The sequence below is a fragment of the Metarhizium album genome (assembly GCF_000804445.1).
Source record: "Metarhizium album ARSEF 1941 chromosome Unknown scaffold_15, whole genome shotgun sequence".
NCBI lineage: Eukaryota > Fungi > Ascomycota > Sordariomycetes > Hypocreales > Clavicipitaceae > Metarhizium > Metarhizium album.
In genome coordinates this window covers 332,950-350,740 of record NW_024467589.1, presented here as the reverse complement: position 1 = coordinate 350,740, position 17,791 = coordinate 332,950, and the positions used below count along the sequence as shown (strand labels likewise).

Genomic DNA, 17,791 nt, shown 5'->3' with positions numbered 1-17,791 from the left:
GCGACGAGTTGAGCAACGGCCCCCGGCAGCTGACCCATTAGCTGATCAGTCGGCCTATCAGCTCACCCTTCAGTCTCCCTGTTCTCGTCGATTTGTCAATTGAATGCAGGTCCAGATCTCGCACCACCACAGGAATTTCCATCACCAACCGTATCTTCATCGCTTCCTCGCTGTGCCTCTCGCTCTTTTCTCCCGCGCCTCCCCCCCCTTTCCTCCTGTCGACAATCCCCAATATCAGACACGCCCGCGTACGGCGGCTCTCCCCTCCGTCACCCAGCAAAGGGGCTCCTTTTGTTTCCCTGACGTCGCCGCGCGCCACTCCTTTTGTTTTTGCCTATTCCCGCTCGACAAAAAAACACCATCCTTGTTCCCACGACGAGTGCGCTCCTTTTATACCTCGTCCTCAAACTCGTCTTTGCACCGAGCACATCCACCTAGTCTCCGCGGGGACTGACGGCTGCACGCTGGATCCGAACCGTTTGAAGCCGTTTCAATTCATGGTACGCGCTCGCGACACGTCGGCGGCAAAAGTGGCCAGAAACTCAGCACGGCCAACTCGATTTCTTTACTTCACCCTTCACCAGAGGTCTTCTCAACCAAGCCATCTCCTTCTCTCGTCAGGTCTGGATGGAATTTCCCATTTGTGGCGATTCGAATTTCCCACGTTGCTCTCGAAGTCGACACCTGCCCGGCGCTAGGAAAATTCCGAGTCTAAACTCCTCCCACCCACCTGAGACCACTGCTTGCCATTATCGTGGCTGCAATCTGGCTTGAGTGGCAACGTTTTGGCGCCGTCTAAGCCCCCTCACCCCCAATTCATCCATCCGCGACTCCCATATGATTAAGCATCACGCCCGTTACTTTATTTTTGGAATCGAGCACATTGTCGACTGTGTCGTCGCTCTAGTCATCAAGCCTCTGACGGCTTGTGTGCGTGGCTGGCCCGACGCAACCACCTAGGCTCTATTGCCGCCTTCCCCGACGGCCATTGACTCGAGCCTTTGTGCCACATTGGGGACACCTGCTGCTTCGCCGCATGGCGCACGCCCTCAGGATTTAAAGCCAGTCCCTACCCGACTGCCACGGCGCTGAAACTTGCCAACTTGCTCCTTGCTTACCCGTTCTCGCCTCATATATTGGGAGACGGCCACAAGAGATTTTCGACATGCCGTCGGTGGACGTCGCAATGGCGAGATCATTGCGTCCTGCGGCCTGGCAATTGATTAGGGATGCCGTCGCTCGATCAGTCGCTGAAAGCTTGACCAAGAGGGATGTGATGACAGATGCCCAGAACAAAGTCACCGATGTCAAGACTGCTTTCTCAAGTTGGGACAATTGTATGAAGGCTTCATTTTGCAAGTACGATTCACCTTGACCATAGCCGCTGTCCCTCGTCTGGCCCGCTGTCTCTTCTCCTTCGCTTCCTGCTAACAAATTCTTAGATGGCCTGTTATTGCCGTCATCATCGTCGGTAGCCTCATCATCGTGTCTGTTATCTGGTGCATTATTCGATGCTGCTGCTGTGGTTTATCATGCTGCTGTAGTTGCTTCGAGTGTTTGAAATGTTGCGGCAACTGCTGCGGCTGCTGCGACCCGCCTGGCGGCCGCCAGCACAAGTATCTCGACGAGCCGTACATCCCGCCCTATCATGGCCAGAGCCAAGGCTATCGGAACCAAGCTCCCATGCAGGCACACTTTTCCCCGCCAGCAGCGACGAAGTTCGAACCACAGTATGCCGAATTTGACGTCTCCAAAAAGACAAACGGGGACGACCTGCCCCCGATGCCCAGCTGGGAGCGCTCTGGGTCTAAAAAAGTCTTGATGGAACAAGAAGAGGTGGAAATGTCCAACCTTGCAAGAACACCAGTCTCGCCCTTGAACCGCACCCGTATCAATTCGCCGTCTCCCGCTCTCGTTAGTCCCATGAGCGTAAACCATGACCGCCCATACGGAGACCTCCCGGGCAGCTCAAGCGGTCACAGTCAACAAGACCTGTTGACAAGTCCGCAGTCTCCCGGGTACGGCCTCCTCCGCCAAGGGTCGTACGGACCTCGAGATCCCGGGTATAATAACAGTTTCAATACCAATCGTCATTCTGCAGGTTTCGGCCTCAACGACCCATACGATGACCATGCTCCCATGTCCGGCGCAAATGGCTACGGACATACTGGTGGACAGTCTCAACCCTACGAAGCTCCTGGGAACCAGCCATATGACAATATTCCCTATGGTGCTGCCGCAGGTGCCGGTGGCTTCGCTAGAGCCACGGCGATGCGCAACCAGTCTAGAGGACCGAACGACCAGCCGTATGGTGCCCTGCCAGTTGTTGGTGGTGCGGCTTTGGGACATGGGGGCCGCCAGTCGCCAGTCCCTGCCCAGGGCAGTTCTCCCTATGGGCTGAATCAAATCCACGAGCAGTTTGCAGAAATGCCGGCCGTACCACTGGACCATGACAGCGTCCACAACTCAGCTGGCGCTCCCCAGAACAGATCACCGCTTACTGATCAAACGGCACCTCGAGAGTTGGCCGGGAGCACGCCCCCTGAGGGCTATGGCATGAGAGGGCCCGGCACTGGAGACAATCATGGCCCCTTGTCAGCAGGCGGTAGATCGCCTTACGGCATGGACTCGCGCATGAGAAGTTCCCCTGCACCTATCCAAACAGCAGGGTCTCTCGGCGGCAACCCTTACGCGCCTAGTCCTCGCGAGGACCAAGGATACGGCCGCGAGCTCCGATCACCTCTCGACAACGAACACAGAAGCTACTCGCCAATCGCTCCCCACCAATTTACGCCAGGTCCCGAACGCCAATACTCGCCCGCCCCCGATCGTCAGCGGACCCCCGGACCGCTTCCTCCCGCAAATCCTGTCCCGCCACCTAGCAACACCTTGAACCAGTCGCCACCTCGCTCGCCCTTTACCAACAACAGCGGATTCGACTTTGACTCTGGATTCTCTCGACCAAGAGAGCAGCAACATCACTCCTCGCCAGCTCAGGAACCCGCCACAGCAGCATATCCCGGGCAAAGGACGTACCAGTCCCGATAAAAAACGATGAAGCCAACTGTATGACCTCACGGAAACGAATTGAGTATTGAATCTGGTGAGGCGTTTTCCGGTTCAATGGGCTTGATTCTCAAGGCCTTTTTTTTTTCCCCAAATACGGGCGACAAATTTTTTTCCAGAGCTACCTGTACAAGATTTTTTTTTTCTTTCCCGCTTGCAGCTTCTCAAGCAATTACGCCTTTTTTCCCCTTGCCAGCTCATGTATAATAGGTGTCATGGAGGGGGCGGAACCAGCCCAGCTGTTTTGCATAGAAGGCCAGAGGGCCTTTTTGAGACGTGGTATTGATTTCGTCGCATTTAAATACAGCGCTCAATGTGGTGTAATGACCGAACAACGACCAAAACGACGAGTGATTGCGGACCTTTGTTTACATAGCCCGCACTTGCATGAAACACGTGTCGACTTGTGCTGTCACGGGAAACAATACAGTATACAACGATGGCGGGAAATACTGTAAAAAGGTAAAACTGGCGCCAGATTCAACATATACTAGAGTACTCCGTACAGGATCCCAAGACAAGCCCCCCGAATGGGTTGTATATAGTTCATCTGTATAATTGCCCGCTGAAATCACAAGTATATCGCAGTGTCCAGATGACACATTCTGCCGAACAAAAAAAGAAGAAGGAAAAACCAGGCACACACTGGCTATTCTATTCCTTGGGATACAGCTCGGTGGACACCTTGGTCCGGGCCAATCTCGCCCTGCTTGAACTGCTTCCGATGACGGTGGGCGCATCCCCATCCACGTCGGGGTTATACTCCTCCTCCGCGGTGCTCTGGAGGCCGTTCCTTGGCCGGAGCGGGCGGCTGCGACTGTCAAATCTGCCGTCACCGTCGCTGTCGTCCGCGTCACTGCCTTCGGCCTGGCTGCGCAGCTGTGTGCCGCTGTATGTGGGGATGCCATGGTCTGGGTCGTCCGAGGGGAGGCGTTGGTGCTCTGGTTCCTTCATCTTGATGAACGAGTCGATGATGTAGTACTGCAGGGCGTTCATGATGAGCGGGAAGATCATCATGACGAAGGCTATCTGGAGCTTTTCGTTGCCTTCGGTCCAGGAGAGCGCCCAGTCGCCGACTTTGGAGATCCACGGCATGAAGATGAAGATGACGAGGACGCAGACTTTCATGCCGAAGAGGCCGCAGAAGTAGATGACGGATTGCTTGAGCCACCACCATGCACTGGGCGGGTTGCCGTAGTTGCCTGACTGGATGGACTCGGCCGGCTTGCCCAAGGGGGTCAAGGCCACGAGGCCGGTGATGATTTTGAGGAGGACAATGAGAATGGGAATGCCCAGTGTTGTCTAGTTGGTATGATTAGCGTTTGTGGTTTGGTTCCGACTGTTTCGGGCAGAGAGGGAGAGAGGGCGGCGGGCAAGTTACTCACGTCAATGCCCAGGTTGAGGAGGTAGAATGAGCAGGGATTAGGCACATAAGGCTCGTCGGCCCGTGCCTGTACGGTGCCCGGCTCCAGCTTTATTGAGAACCGGCCGCTAGTGAGCATAGACATGAATATGTTGGCAATGTGCACCAGGACGGAGCCGAATACTTGCTTGGACACGTCAAAGAACCAAATCTTAAGCGGTCGCTGTGGACGTTCCCTGTACCGCTTATACACCAGCGACAGGAGAGCCAGGGCTCCCAGTGCTGCCTGGACTATCAGGGCAAAAGAGCCTAGGAGCTGGCATTCGCCTTCTGGGCTGTCATGCGGAGAGCCCGACGCGGACGCGGGTGCGGCCGTGGTACTTGACGCGGTCATGGCGGCAATGGTCGAAGAAACAGCCGGCAATATGGTCATGGCAGGCTCAACAGCTGTATGAGTGGGCAGATGGGTGCCCATGCCGGCGGGATTTCTGGAGTATGGTGCAGCCCGGAAGTCCGTGTTGGCTGGTCGGGTTTAAATTTGTCGAAAAATGGAAAATAAGAACGAGAATCGATCGTGACAGGCAATCGGTCGTGATACGACAGACGAGCGAGCAGCCAGGCGTCGTTGCTGGCTGAGTCTGGACAAGCCTGGGTGGTTGACAAGAGTTGTTTTTGTCGTCGCGTCAGTAAGGCGTAGAGAATGATGGACGCAGATGCTGTTAGGACGCCACGCGAGTCAAAGTCACATCTGCATCTCTCTCCTCGACCAGCAGATGAAACAGCGAGCTCCCACACAAGAGGCCAGTCAAGAAGCAGTAGAAGCGTCCACGTCGCGGAGAAAGCCAATGGACAGGGACACACAAAGGGTAAATGATGTCGTAGAGTAGTCGGCAGCCAGACCGGGTGGTGCAGTACAACAAGGAGAATCGTCGTGCGAGTGGTGAGAATGGCGAGAATGGTGGGAAGTCTTGAGGTCACCATTAGCCATTAGCCAGCAGGTGACCAATCCAGACCAGGCGAGAGTACGTTACATGTATGTACTCTGTACCTGGTCGGGGTGACGCTGCTACCCCGTCCTGAACAGGGTAACGCAGCAGCCACGCTTTCCCGTCACGGTTAGTTGGGGTCGGGCGATTCCTCCGGCACCGCCACGCCTCTGGGCCTCAGCCACAGCCAGCGGAGCCGCACGAACAAGGCTTCAAAAAAAGTGCAGAGCTGGGAGCTCGCATGTACTACAAAAACCTCGCGATAAACAAGGGGACCAAGATCAGATCGGACCACCTCGCAACCTCCTGTATCAATCCTCCTCTCCTGCGCGCGCGCACTCCCCCACCTCTCATACACGGCCGTTCGAACCGCCACCACCCACAATGTTTCGATCACGGTTGTTACCGCGCGCAGGGAAAAGCCTCCTCGACCTCGGCCTCCTCCGCACCGCCGCCAACACCCGAAGAAGCTTACATCAAGTCCCGACCCTGCCACACGACTTCTCCCAGGGCGTTCCCAATCTCATGAGCCCGGGCGGCTTCGCAATCGCGTGGTCAGACTACATGACACTAATGGTAGAGAAGCTCAATGCCCTGACAGCCGGTACGTGCCCGCTGCCTCGGGACCGAGAAAGAAAAAGCCGGCCCGTCCCTTCCACGACCCCTCAAACGTTTTTCCCAACGCCAAGCCCACCCGCGTCTACTAACTTGGGCCCAGGCACCGAGCTCGAAGACAAGGACACCAAGACCATCAGCCTTCTGACGGCGCGAGAGCCCAGCCAAGCCCCCATCTTCAACTATGCCTCCATGGCGCACAACAACCACTTCTTCTTCCAGGGCATCTCGCCGACGGGCACGCCCATGCCCGGCACGCTCCGCGCCGAGCTCGAGGCCTGCTTCTCCTCCATCGACACGCTGCGCCGCGAGTTTGTCATCACCGCCTCGGCCATGTTCGGCCCCGGCTTCGTCTGGCTCGTCAAGGCCGGCCTCAACGACTTCCGCCTCCTGCCGACCTACCTCGCGGGCTCGCCCTACCCGGGCGCCCACTGGCGTGCCCAGCCCACTGAAATGAGCACCGTGGGCAGCGACGGCTCCGCCCGCTCCTACTTCAAGAACCAGGTCCTCGGCAGCAGGAAGCGCTCCGGCGACCTGCCCCCGGGCGGCATCGAGCTCGAGCCCCTACTGTGCCTAAACACCTGGGAGCACGCCTGGCTGCTGGACTGGGGCGTCGGGGTCGGCGGCAACGGCGGCAAGACTGCCTACGCAGAGGCCTGGTGGGACCTGATTGACTGGGAGACGGTCGCTCACAAGTCCCGATCTTGCCGACCGGCATACAAGGGGACAGCCTAGTGTAAGAAAGGGAAAATGTCATGGTAGAGAATTGGGGGTGCAGACTGCGAGGAGGGAGGAAGAGGAAGCATCGAGGCCCATCTCTGATACCGCTCCGAATCAAGGGGCATTGCTCTCTCTCTCCCTCTCTTTTTTTTTTTTTTTTTTTGCTGCTACCTACTCTGTCATAGCAGCAGGATAGGGAGGCGTGCTGCAATTACTGTAAGATAGCAAGATAGACTGTACTTGTGTGCATATACGCACGGCGACTGGAAGAACTTTGGACAGAAAATGACTGCGGAGTACATGTAAATCATCTACGTGGGCTTACTGGCCTGAAGCCGTGTGCAAGGTAGCTTCGTCAAGTAAAGTTCTGATCATGTAATGTTCCAGAATCCAAAGGCTTCAAATGAAGCTTACCAAGACATGGGTTGAAAAGTGCCCGCAATAGGGTCCTATTCGGGGTTCCATGTCACTCGACGCATAATGGCAATCAAGAGTTTACAGTTACCCACACACTAGGCTGTGTGCACAGATGCAAGTTGACACGAAGTTTTGGGCTTTAAAAATGCCAGCTAGTTCGGCTAAAAACCGCAGTCAATTGACTGACGCGAATTTGAAATCCAAAATGGTATCCTGCTCATCCAATTCGCGGAAAAAGGAGAGTCACATGTACGTAATAAGAAATGTAGATATGTTGAAACGGCATAACGCATCGATCAGCAGACATGACAAAAAAGGGCATGCTGGAGCATCGTTCGGACCATCCTCCTGCTTTCAAAGATAGATGAGCTTCATTCAATAGCATTACAGAAGTCCAAAGGTTGCGAGGTAGCGTAAAGAGTGGTGTGAGTATTTGGTTCGTGAGGTCAGGTCATTCATTAGTATGCAAACCATGCGCTGCGTCGTTCGATCAATGATGGGACCTGCTGCGGCAGTAATGACACGGAATCGACAGGAGGAATGAAACTGATCTGGTGGACCTAGATCATGTTTCCGTTAACGCTAATCTCGAAACCCTCGCGCTTCTGCTTCATAGCTTTTGCTAGCATCAGCTCGCGCATCCAATCGATGCGATCGTCGCGGCTCTTGACAGCAAAATGGTGCGTCTTCCCTGTTGCATTGACACCCTCAGACGGGATGGCGTTGCCATTGACACCATTGATAGAACTATCTCGCTTTCGCAAACGAGCCCCGGCATTCTTGTCTTGGGGAATAAGCTGAAAGCTGAAAGCCCCAACTGGATCACTCTTTCCACAGTTATGAGAGATACGAACTGCTTTGAAGGCAGCGTTGAGCTTGGAAGTAGATGCGAGGCTAGAGCAGGCAATTGCATAGTCATCAATGTCGATGTACTCGAGGGTCCGGTCCACTTCTCGGGCATCCTTGTGCATGTTGAGTCTGGTTCCTTTGAGGGTGAAGTATCCATCTTGCCACTCACGACGGAGCAGCCGTGTCTTTCGCTTCTTCATCGGGCCTTGATGTGTAATGCCATTGGTAACTGCTGCTGCTTCATGGTCAGCTCCTGGCTGGAGAGTTGACACAGGAGGGATAGCGTCCTCAAATTTGCCACGCGAGGCTGGAGACCAGGGGTAGTTGAAGCGAGGAGGCGCCCGAAGGGGCTGTTGCCGCACGCGGTAGATGGGCGAAGAGCTTTTTGGGGACGGTGTTTTAGATGTCTGGAGTGCCACGCCATATTCATTGACGGAAGGGAGAATTGGGAAGGAAGGGCGCCGGCTGGACGCTCTTGATTGGGATCGAGGGGAAGGCGAGGCCCGATAGTTCATATCCGGAGGTACGGATTGTGACGCGTCGCGAGCTACTGGCCCAACGGGGACTGCTGCGATTGGGACGTCCATTTCGGAAAATGGGGTGCCAAACCTGTACGGACTTCGGGAAGTCCCCAAATCTGGGGATAAGGGTTCCGCCTTGTTCATGCGGTATGGAGCGAACTCCGCTGGCTGTGTCGCTTGTCGTTGCGCTTGCTGCACCATCTGACAAGCAGGCAGTTCTTGTCGCTGAGGCGCAGTGGGCTGAGGGATCGTAGATGTCCTCGAAGGAGCTGCTCGAATTGGTATTCCAGGGATGAAGAGCTTAGGCAGTTGGCGCAAGCCTTGATGAGGCATCTTGGTTGGCGGTAGAATCTCAAATGGTGGCGTCGGCGGCACTTGATTCGAGTCACTCTTTTGCTGAAATTTCAAGAACTGGCGGACGTTATCCTGGGGATCTCGAGCTTGAATGCCTCGCAATGTGGCTTCCTGAAGATATTGCAAAGGAGGCAAGCCGCCAGGACCCATGACATCAGAGGAAGCCACAACAGAAGGAACAGCGTCAGATACAGGCCGAAAATTCTCGTTAGGGTCAATGGCCCTGGCTGTTTCGGGGTTGCCCGCATCTCCGTATATCATCACTGTACCTCCCGCGTAAGCGTCAACGGTTGGGTGGGCTTTCTTGAAGTCTTCGAGAAGTCTTTGCTGCCGCCTCCACTTGGAGCATTTCTCTCCTTTTGAGCAGTGATGAGGCTTTGGGACGACTTGCTCAATACCGATGATAGAGACTGATTCCATTGGATGGACAATATCTTCGTCAGCAGAGAGCTTGCGACGAGCCCGACGTTTGTTGCTCTGGCTCCTACTCGATTCGGTCTCACCCTTGCTTCTAAGTTCCCTACGTGCCTCCCTGCTAGGCGCGTCCTCGATCGGTGTGGCTGGTCGGGGGCAGGAGGGTCTACTATCTCTAAGTGTCTGAATCTGATGCCATACTTTTGTGCGAATTCCGAAAGATTGAATATCAAGCTCCCGCAAGTCCTCAAACTTCAACGTCATCAGAATGGCGCCATTGATGTCATTCTCAATAAAACGATCGGCCACAGACAACTCAATGCCAGCATTGAGCATCGACTGTGCGACCATCTCCGGAGTCCACGACGCAAGGGGCACAGAATTAAGCTCTATATGTGTGTACTGAAGAGGACTGGTCTTTCGTGGTATCGCCGACCTATCCAAAAGGTCGCCAATGCCCCTCTGAGCTTTCGGAGATATTGGCGAGAGGGTCAAAATGAAGTCATCTTCTACCAGGGACAGGTCTGTTGAGCTTCGGAATAGATGAGGACCGCGTGGTCCTTCTACTGGCTTGAGCAAATGCTCGGGGCATGCCTCGCGTCCCCTGCTCGACCGGGGAGTCGGTGCTTCATCATATGATGATACAGTTGTAAAACTCGGTTGCCCAGACTGCATGATGTAGAGGTATATCAGAAGGTGTTTGTTTAAAGCATTCATGTATGAGCTTACCGACTGCAGACTAATGCGTGGGGAATTATCTTCAGCTTCACTAATGACTTCTTCGTCCCAGTCTGTGTCGACAAACTCTGTAGCTACAGATGCCGGCCGTTGCAACTGAGAGTCACTTTGTAAGCGGAAGAATGCATCCCTGGTAGATTTTTGGCGCATCTCTCGGTAGGCCTGTATGTCGCCAGAACGACAGTAGGCGAAATCCTGTGAAGAAATTGTGTTAGTGGCGATTGGGTGAGGATCAGGTTTTCAGGCGAAGGGAGAAACAAACCATGTTGGGTACCGTGTGAAGCCGGGTGCGTAGAAGCAGACGGAGAAAATTTGTGGTTCTGTTTTGGGAAAGAATTGTTCCCAGCAGACATTTGTGGTGAGGCTCACAAAATGGATGTTGTAGAGGCGATGCCGTTGCCGGCTGTGAGTAATTTCTCTACTTTGATGCCCTCAGGGGCTTCACAAGATGGCCAAACTGAAGGAAAGACGGACACACCACGGCGGGTGGCCAGTGTTCATTATTATGTAGTAATGGGGGATGGTTGCATCACCCAGCGATGTTAGGCAAGGCCTTGCCATCTTTCCGGGCCACCAAGACGCCTGTGGAAGCGGTTGCGGGAGGGGAAAGATGGGTGGTCGGCGGACAGGACAGAACAGCCATCCATGGTCCATGGCCTGCAAGACAACATGACCAGGGACTCCTCAACGAGAGGCAGAGGATGCATAACGCAGCTTCCATCACAAGCCCATCACAGCGCAGACCGCAGAGACAGCGGCCATGTACGGAGTACTCCGTGGCAGACGTCTCGCAAGTCCACTGACGAGGACTAGCTTTCTGCAAACCCTGCTAGACAAGATCTGTCGCTTGGCCATATCAACAGACAGGTCGACCTGGGCGCGAAGTCGGCGAGGGCAATTGGACGGCTTAGATGCAAGCTGCCAGAGGCGTTTATGCATGGTGTCGAAAGGCTGCTGTGATAGGCTCGTCAAGGAGGGGTCGTGCCATCTCGTCCAGAAGTGGCAAGGGGGCAGGAGGAGAGACAGAGTCCGTCCGATATTGAGCATGGGGGTGGTGCAGATAGCTGTTGAGAGGGTTGTCGAGAGTTGAGAGTCGTCAAAGACGGCCATCGAGAGTCAAAACAGCGCTAACTGGCTGCCATGAGCAAGTAAGACGAGTTGGTCCGGTTGGGATGTTGGGAGTCCAGCCTGCAAGCCGATGAATGGCACGAACGGCTCATCGCACAACGTCCAGCTGCCGAGCCTATGCCAAACTCAGAGCGTCTTCTCGTGTCTAAGCGCCATGATGTCTGAGCAGGATGCCTTTGGGGCTCCCTGTCACGGTGCGGAGTACTAGTACTACTCCGTACGGAGAAGGTAAGTACGAATGAACGAATGTATTTCGTGGACGGAGCTTGGTGGAGGGCTGCGGAGGTTGGGCATGGATGGGCGAGTTGAGTTGAATCAATCGTGATGGAACGGGTGAGACGACTCAGCCAAGCGAGACAGTACAGCACGGCACTGACTGACGCTTCCATACCCCACCGGTGAACACGTGCCCTCGGCTTTAGCAATACCGGCCTTGTGCCAGCCGTGGTCCGCACTCACCTTCCATGTAATCAAAACTCGCGCGCCCAAGGATCAAGATACTCCTCCGCATTACGGACTGCAAGACTTGATCCAAGACCATGTCACGGCGCCATGTGTGCTCTGTCTCTGTCCCGTACCGTCATGGCCGACCTTCATTTACAAGGCCTCATTTTTGTCTGATAGCCATTGCATCCCTGCCGGCATCGATGCAAGAGCAGGGCTACTGGTGTCCACATGCACATGTCCTCCAGCCCGCTGCTCCGTGGGTGTGTTGACCTTCTTCATCGCCTGATGGTTTCGTCCCACCAGCACTGGGCTCTCTATCGGCCGGCAGCCACGGCGGCAGGCCGTTCCTGCTTCCTGCGCAATTCTGGCCCGCTGCCCGTGCTGGTGGTTTCAATTCCCGATTCCCCGGCCTGCAGCAGGTTCACGACTCGTTACGGAGTAGTAAACATGGCATCCCCGTTTTTCCATGACAGGACACGCGCCGTGGTGAATCAGCCTCATATTCCGTTATACATAAGGCTCGAGGTCGCTGGCCGTGAATTCTTGTTTCTTTTGCGACTTTTTATTTCGTCTTCATAGTGCGACTACGACTACAACGTCGAATCTTTCCCGTCTTGGTTGTCTATCAAAGTGTCACCAACTCGAGTGGGGAGAGTATTGGCATTAGAGAGAAAACCGATGCACCAGACTATATCCACTACCCGTGAGTCACGGCTTTCCTTCACCGACAAAGGAGCACCTGTCGTTCTCAGTACTAGCATTGAAGGGTAACCAATGTGCGATGTGATGTGCTCTATACTCACAGTTGGGACTCTGGGTATCAACAGGAGTTGCTGACTTGATCAGGTCGAAAAGCGTTCTCAAAGTGTCAAATTTGTCGATCGGTCATGATCCGGAATTCCATAGGCCTCGAGAATCAACGAGGTGGCGTTGGCTTGGCTTGGAGTTGTTGAAACTGCCTTGAAGCCGGCGATGCACCAGGTTTTCATCACAAGCCTGTCAACCATCGGCTGCTCCCGCAGCAGTGATGTTCTGCAGCTTCGCATTTGTTTCCGCTCTTTGTGACCCTGAACGATTAACGTTACGGAGTACACGAAGGAGAAAGTGGTGGCCCCTGAATATGGAGCAGTCACGTTTTCAGGCTCTATTTTCTTTTTTGGGATCATGCTCTGTTTGTCGAAGAAGGGGCATCGCGGATACCAACGGTACCTACCCCTCACTTCTCGGCCAATTGTTTAACAGGAGGCGACAAAATGCCTGGTCAGCTCACGAAGGAATTTGACGGCCCTGCCCTTGTCAACACTGTATTCAATGGCGTGGTGGTTCAATGGCTGTAGTATTTGAGACGGAGGTTGTAACGAGCACAAGAGCAATGCCAACAGCTCATGTGGAACTTTCAAAGATTTCCACCGCTTCTTTAGACTTGGCTGCCTAAGACGCAGGTCTCGGCCGATGGCATCTTACCACGAGACCTTTTGTGGCAACAAATGGTCAGGTGCACGGAAACCAAGGAATCTCTGTCGTGCATCTTCTCCTCTGGTCAATTTAGAAGGTGGTTAGTGTCAGCGGCACCATAGGCTGGTATTCGTGGAGCTTGAAAAGATGGCAGGCGAATAAGAAGAAGGAAACCAGGGCCAGCCTGCGATGGCATGTCGGACACGGGGGATGAGGCCAGCTTCTCAGCCACGCAGACTTTTTGTGATAGCTCCAGCCTCCAACGGGATACCATTCGCGTTACCAATATGCTCGCAAGTTGCCGGGCCACACACTCCATTGGGATCCTGAATCGACTTGGAAAAGTTCAATGGAGCCGTAATCGGAAATGCGACGTAACACCAAATGGTTCAGTCGTCTGTATCCTCGAACGCTCATTCCGCCGCTGGCATTCGTGGAAATACGATCCTTCAGAAAGGGGATTTGAAGGTTAAGGGATTTACGGAAGCAGTATTGTTGATGCCCTACCATATTGCACACGTTGCCAAGAACGGGCTAACTGGGGGTGGAAGTGGTGTATAGACGATCAGGGAGCTGGGCTAGACCCTGCTTCAACGCACAGTGTGCGATGGCTCAACACTCCTGATCCTAGCAGATTGGATTGAGATACTGGTATGGAGTGGTGGCAAACGGGATGTCTCATCCCCGGACTACTGCTGATGAGCCGGGCGATCAAAGCGGAAATCGCAGCGCAGGTCGCGGCGTCTGACTTTGGCCGTTATGAAAACGCCGGCCACCTCGCATTAATAGCTCGTTGCGGTCAGAATGAAAAGAATACTCCAGCGGTACCCGGAAACTGCACCAAGGAGTAAATCATGGTTCTCGAAATCAACAAAGCCATGTCGAGTATAAAGTTCGATTGAACGAACTCGGTATGGATGGTCAATGAACTCACCATCGTCGGACTGCTTACTCATGACTGGAATTTATTAATTGCAGCGCAGTTCTCGGAGCTCCATGTTCCGGTCCAGGTCCACGAACTGACAGTATCATTTGGCTAGGTTTTTCGAAGTTAAATATCGCAGGGTGGCGCTGGTGCCTCAGGCTAATGCTCCTTTCCGTGCCATGACATGGTAGCAGAAGTTCGTTCAGTCAACACCGTCTCCAGTACTCGGTGCGGCGTCAACGATTGTGCGATACAGTGATACCGGCGGACACGGCGAATGAAGTGGAAACACAGAGCTCCATCGGTACCGTTTCTATACTGCAACGTATGCTTTGGACTCTTAAACAAGGGGCGGCTTTAGTCGCGGCCGAGAATCAACTGATAGTGCCGTATCACAAACATGGCGCATCGCTGCTGTGGCCCTTCCACATCGTCATGATCCAGGAGGCAGGCTGCGCCCAAGCCAAGTCCAAGCTGACCAGACAAAAAGCCAAGTTACTCAGGATGGATCAATTGCTGAGTGAAGGTTGAACCGCACTCTGCGCCAATGGAGGAACCCGTGATTATTTGCAATGTCGCAGATGGCGGGCCAACTCCCAGCTTGGGGACAACGAAACAGTATATCATGGATGCACTTATCAATGGCCGTAACCGAGCCCGCCCAACGATTCAGACCGGAAAGAAGAAGAAAAAGATCGAGGCACTTTGTGAGCCTTGGGTCTAGGGTTAGGAGTCTAGGATTGTCGAACGGTCGAGTATTTGCATGATGTATTTATGATGCGGCTCTGTCGGCTCTGTGCTGAAGCCGTGATGGTTCGCTGTGGACATGAAGGCCGTCAGAACCTGGCCGGCTTTTCGCATCCCGCATTGCTAATCGCAACGTCCAGGGCGTTACGTTAGTCCATCCACGTTCAAGCTTGCACAACCGGCTTGGTTTCCCGACGCTCCACCACGGCAAACGCTCTTCTTCGCCGTGAGTGGAGATGCGGGCGATGCACTGATACCTTTTGCCTAACCGGTCCCTAGGGCTGGCTTTTGCATGAACCTCAACACGTACGACAGTTGTTGTGGCGGTGTGTCCTTGACGACGCCGAGGCCGTATGTCCACGGCCAACTGCATCGGCGGTACCTGCGAGATGGCATCACACGTTCGGCGGAACATGATGTAATCCCAAGACAAGACGGGCGGGCCAAAAGAGTGGGAAAGCAATAATGGCCCGACGAGCACATGGAATTATCGGCGCCTTATTAGGCTGTTACCATGGTTGAGCAATCCGTCTGATATTGCCTACTACTATTGGTTACATCTCGCTCTCTCAGCTCCAGTTAGGTCGATCTAACGCGAGCACACTGTGCGCCTCAATCAGTCGCCGTACTACTTGCAAAGTTGTGGCCAGGCGAATAGCTGCTTCATGTACCCTGTATTCCGTTTTGTCTTATTCTGCAGTCCACTGCTATTCCGTTGCGAGCATCGGACACGTTGTGATACTGACACGGGGGAGGGCTACTTCACAGCCAACCTGTGATGACGTGAGTTCTGGTGAATGTCCACGGTGGGAGGTATGCCACGGATGGACATGAACCTGGCAAGTGTCGATTTGGCCATTCGACCCAGCTTGCGACAGGCAAATATTTCCCACCATGTCTGATGCGGCGAGGCAGTGTTGAGCGCCAGTGGCAACTTCAACTTCGCGTGGGTGGAAGACCGGGAGCACTGGCCATTTATTCATATCTCTCCTCCGGAGGAGTACTCCGTACCTTCATTGTCAATGGCCGTTGTCAGCCGTGTAACACCCATCGCCGAGGGCCGGCGCCACCTGCGTTTGCGGTTTTCGCAGAGGCCCCCATGGCAAGCGTGCCAGTAAGACATGAGGGTTCACTTGAGCTATATTAAAAATAGATTGGCCAGTGCAAGAATCGTCAGCATCGCGGTTGAGAAGACGTACAGAGCAGGGCCGCTAACATCAAATGAATGCGCAACATGCCGTAAGCGCCCGGCAATGAGATGAGACAGATGACACGACAAGGACCCGAAACTAGGCTGGAGGAGTCAACTAGGACATGACATGAGTTGGCATAACATCAGAAAGAAGCGGGAGTACGAGCATGGCATGCGGGTCGTGCACGCAAGCGCTCGACATCAACCCGGCGCCCGGATCGGCTGTTCGATAAGCGCCAAGGCGTCAAAGTCGACACCTTGCACGGGCACGAGGCGAAAAAGAAATGACGACATGAATCTGCTTGGGTTGACGGAGGGCAGAGAGGGTGGTGAAAAACAGGTCACCTGGTTGAGTTGAGTGGTGGTCGGCGGTCGCTGTGTCTGGATTCTGGATTCTGGACTCTGGACTCTGGACTCCGGAATCCAGGTGCACGTGGGTCGGTCCCGCCGCCCGCCTGCGGACTGGCTCCCTTCCTCCTTCCTCCCTCTCTTCCTTCCCTCTTCTTCTCCGCCAATCCTCTCGGGGCACGACAACTGCAAGTCACTACGGAGCAGCCACGCACGACACGATGCGGCAACGAGATTCCGAGGGCCGCGACGGGAACCTTGGATGGCATGGCCGACTCCGCACGGTAAGAATACAACACAATCATAATCCGTGCTCCGTAAAGACGGACGGAGTAGATGGCACGGACGCCTGGCTGCTGTGAGTCTTGTCCAAATGCGACGCGGGGGTGCATCTCCAGCAAGCCTCGACACCGGCGCCATCGATTGGCCCAGACGTGCTCCCAACCCTTGTTGGCGGGCAGCGCTATTGTCGGTTGGTCCCGCGGCCCCTGCCGCTTCTGCTCCAGCCAACCTCAACCTGTCTGTTCATCACATGCATTTGTCCAATCACGCACCAGAGACGCCATGACACCGAAAGCTACCATGCCGCCACGGATGCGACTTCTGTACAGCACAGCACAGCACAGCACAGCAGAGAGCTGGCGAGGCGAGCAATAACGTTCCAAATGTGGCTACGCTCGTGGCATGCTGCTTGCACGTTGCTCCGTGTGTCCCCCGTACAAACGAGGAGCGCTTGCTCGTTGTTACGCAGCATGCTTGTGAGCTCTCTGGTTGCTTCAAAGTTGGCTGTCGAACTGAAAAATGTGTGGCCGACCATCCAAATCCATGATACAATGCAAATATTTGTATTTGTTGCGCATCTGCATCCAGCTCAACACACGGCGTACTCCGTACCGAGAAGCCTAAGCCCTCTTGTGCTCCAAGGTCCCATCCCATGCATAGATGATAGCACAAGGGATTGACGAGGACCTTCATCGTGAAGGGAAGCGGGCTTACGGAGTACCTCTTGTCTTGCCATTACACATGATGGCGTCTCTGCTCGACAAGTGCCCGAGACATGGCTCTCCGCTCTCGGATATCTGCACCATGGCAACAGACCGTGGTTTGAATATCCACTAGCCCGTCTCACACCGCCGACAATCTCTCCATTGTCTCTTGTCATTCGCACCGTCGACGACGACTGCGAATGGTAAGGACTTGCAATTCTTTCATTTTGCGGAACGGCATATAGTCAGGTCTCTGGCGTAAGCGGATTCACCCAGAGTCGTCACGGGAGACATCAGGTCATAGGCTCCTGGGAACGAATTGGTCGCTCATACGCGGGGAGGGGGGCCATGTCGGGTGACCCTGGTCTGGAGGCCGAGACATTTCCATCGAAAAGCAGCATTGCCTCGCCGCTTGGTGCAGCCTGGACTTTGGGCAGAGATCAACCAGCATGCCACGGAGTACCTCGAATATCCGAATAAGTCAAGATGCATCTCTGTACTCAACCGGCCGGAGACTGGA

At 54.5% G+C, this 17,791-nt stretch overlaps 5 protein-coding genes across 5 annotated transcripts; 2 read left to right on the top strand and 3 right to left on the bottom strand.

The window, feature by feature from the left end:
• Positions 1-1,186: 1,186 nt before the first annotated feature.
• MAM_05725 (uncharacterized protein) lies at positions 1,187-3,048 on the top strand (the record flags this gene model as incomplete). The annotated part of the gene is made up of 3 exons (XM_040824523.1): positions 1,187-1,359; positions 1,443-1,499; positions 1,545-3,048. The coding sequence occupies 3 exons, from the start codon at positions 1,187-1,189 to the stop codon at positions 3,046-3,048; spliced, it is 1,734 nt and encodes a 577-aa protein (XP_040677502.1).
• Positions 3,049-3,720: 672 nt separating this feature from the next.
• MAM_05724 (FK506-binding protein 2 precursor) lies at positions 3,721-4,904 on the bottom strand (the record flags this gene model as incomplete). Its single annotated transcript, XM_040824522.1, has 2 exons — positions 3,721-4,368; positions 4,452-4,904. The coding sequence occupies 2 exons, from the start codon at positions 4,902-4,904 to the stop codon at positions 3,721-3,723; spliced, it is 1,101 nt and encodes a 366-aa protein (XP_040677501.1).
• Positions 4,905-5,799: 895 nt separating this feature from the next.
• MAM_05723 (superoxide dismutase) lies at positions 5,800-6,765 on the top strand (the record flags this gene model as incomplete). Its single annotated transcript, XM_040824521.1, has 2 exons — positions 5,800-6,019; positions 6,134-6,765. The coding sequence occupies 2 exons, from the start codon at positions 5,800-5,802 to the stop codon at positions 6,763-6,765; spliced, it is 852 nt and encodes a 283-aa protein (XP_040677500.1).
• Positions 6,766-7,727: 962 nt separating this feature from the next.
• On the bottom strand, positions 7,728-10,308 carry MAM_05722 (SAM and PH domain-containing protein; the record flags this gene model as incomplete). Its single annotated transcript, XM_040824520.1, has 3 exons — positions 7,728-9,974; positions 10,035-10,238; positions 10,306-10,308. 3 exons carry the CDS (start codon positions 10,306-10,308, stop codon positions 7,728-7,730), a joined length of 2,454 nt encoding a protein of 817 aa, XP_040677499.1.
• Positions 10,309-10,763: 455 nt separating this feature from the next.
• Positions 10,764-11,153, bottom strand: MAM_05721 (uncharacterized protein; the record flags this gene model as incomplete). The annotated part of the gene is made up of 1 exon (XM_040824519.1): positions 10,764-11,153. The coding sequence occupies one exon, from the start codon at positions 11,151-11,153 to the stop codon at positions 10,764-10,766; it is 390 nt and encodes a 129-aa protein (XP_040677498.1).
• Positions 11,154-17,791: the final 6,638 nt, after the last annotated feature.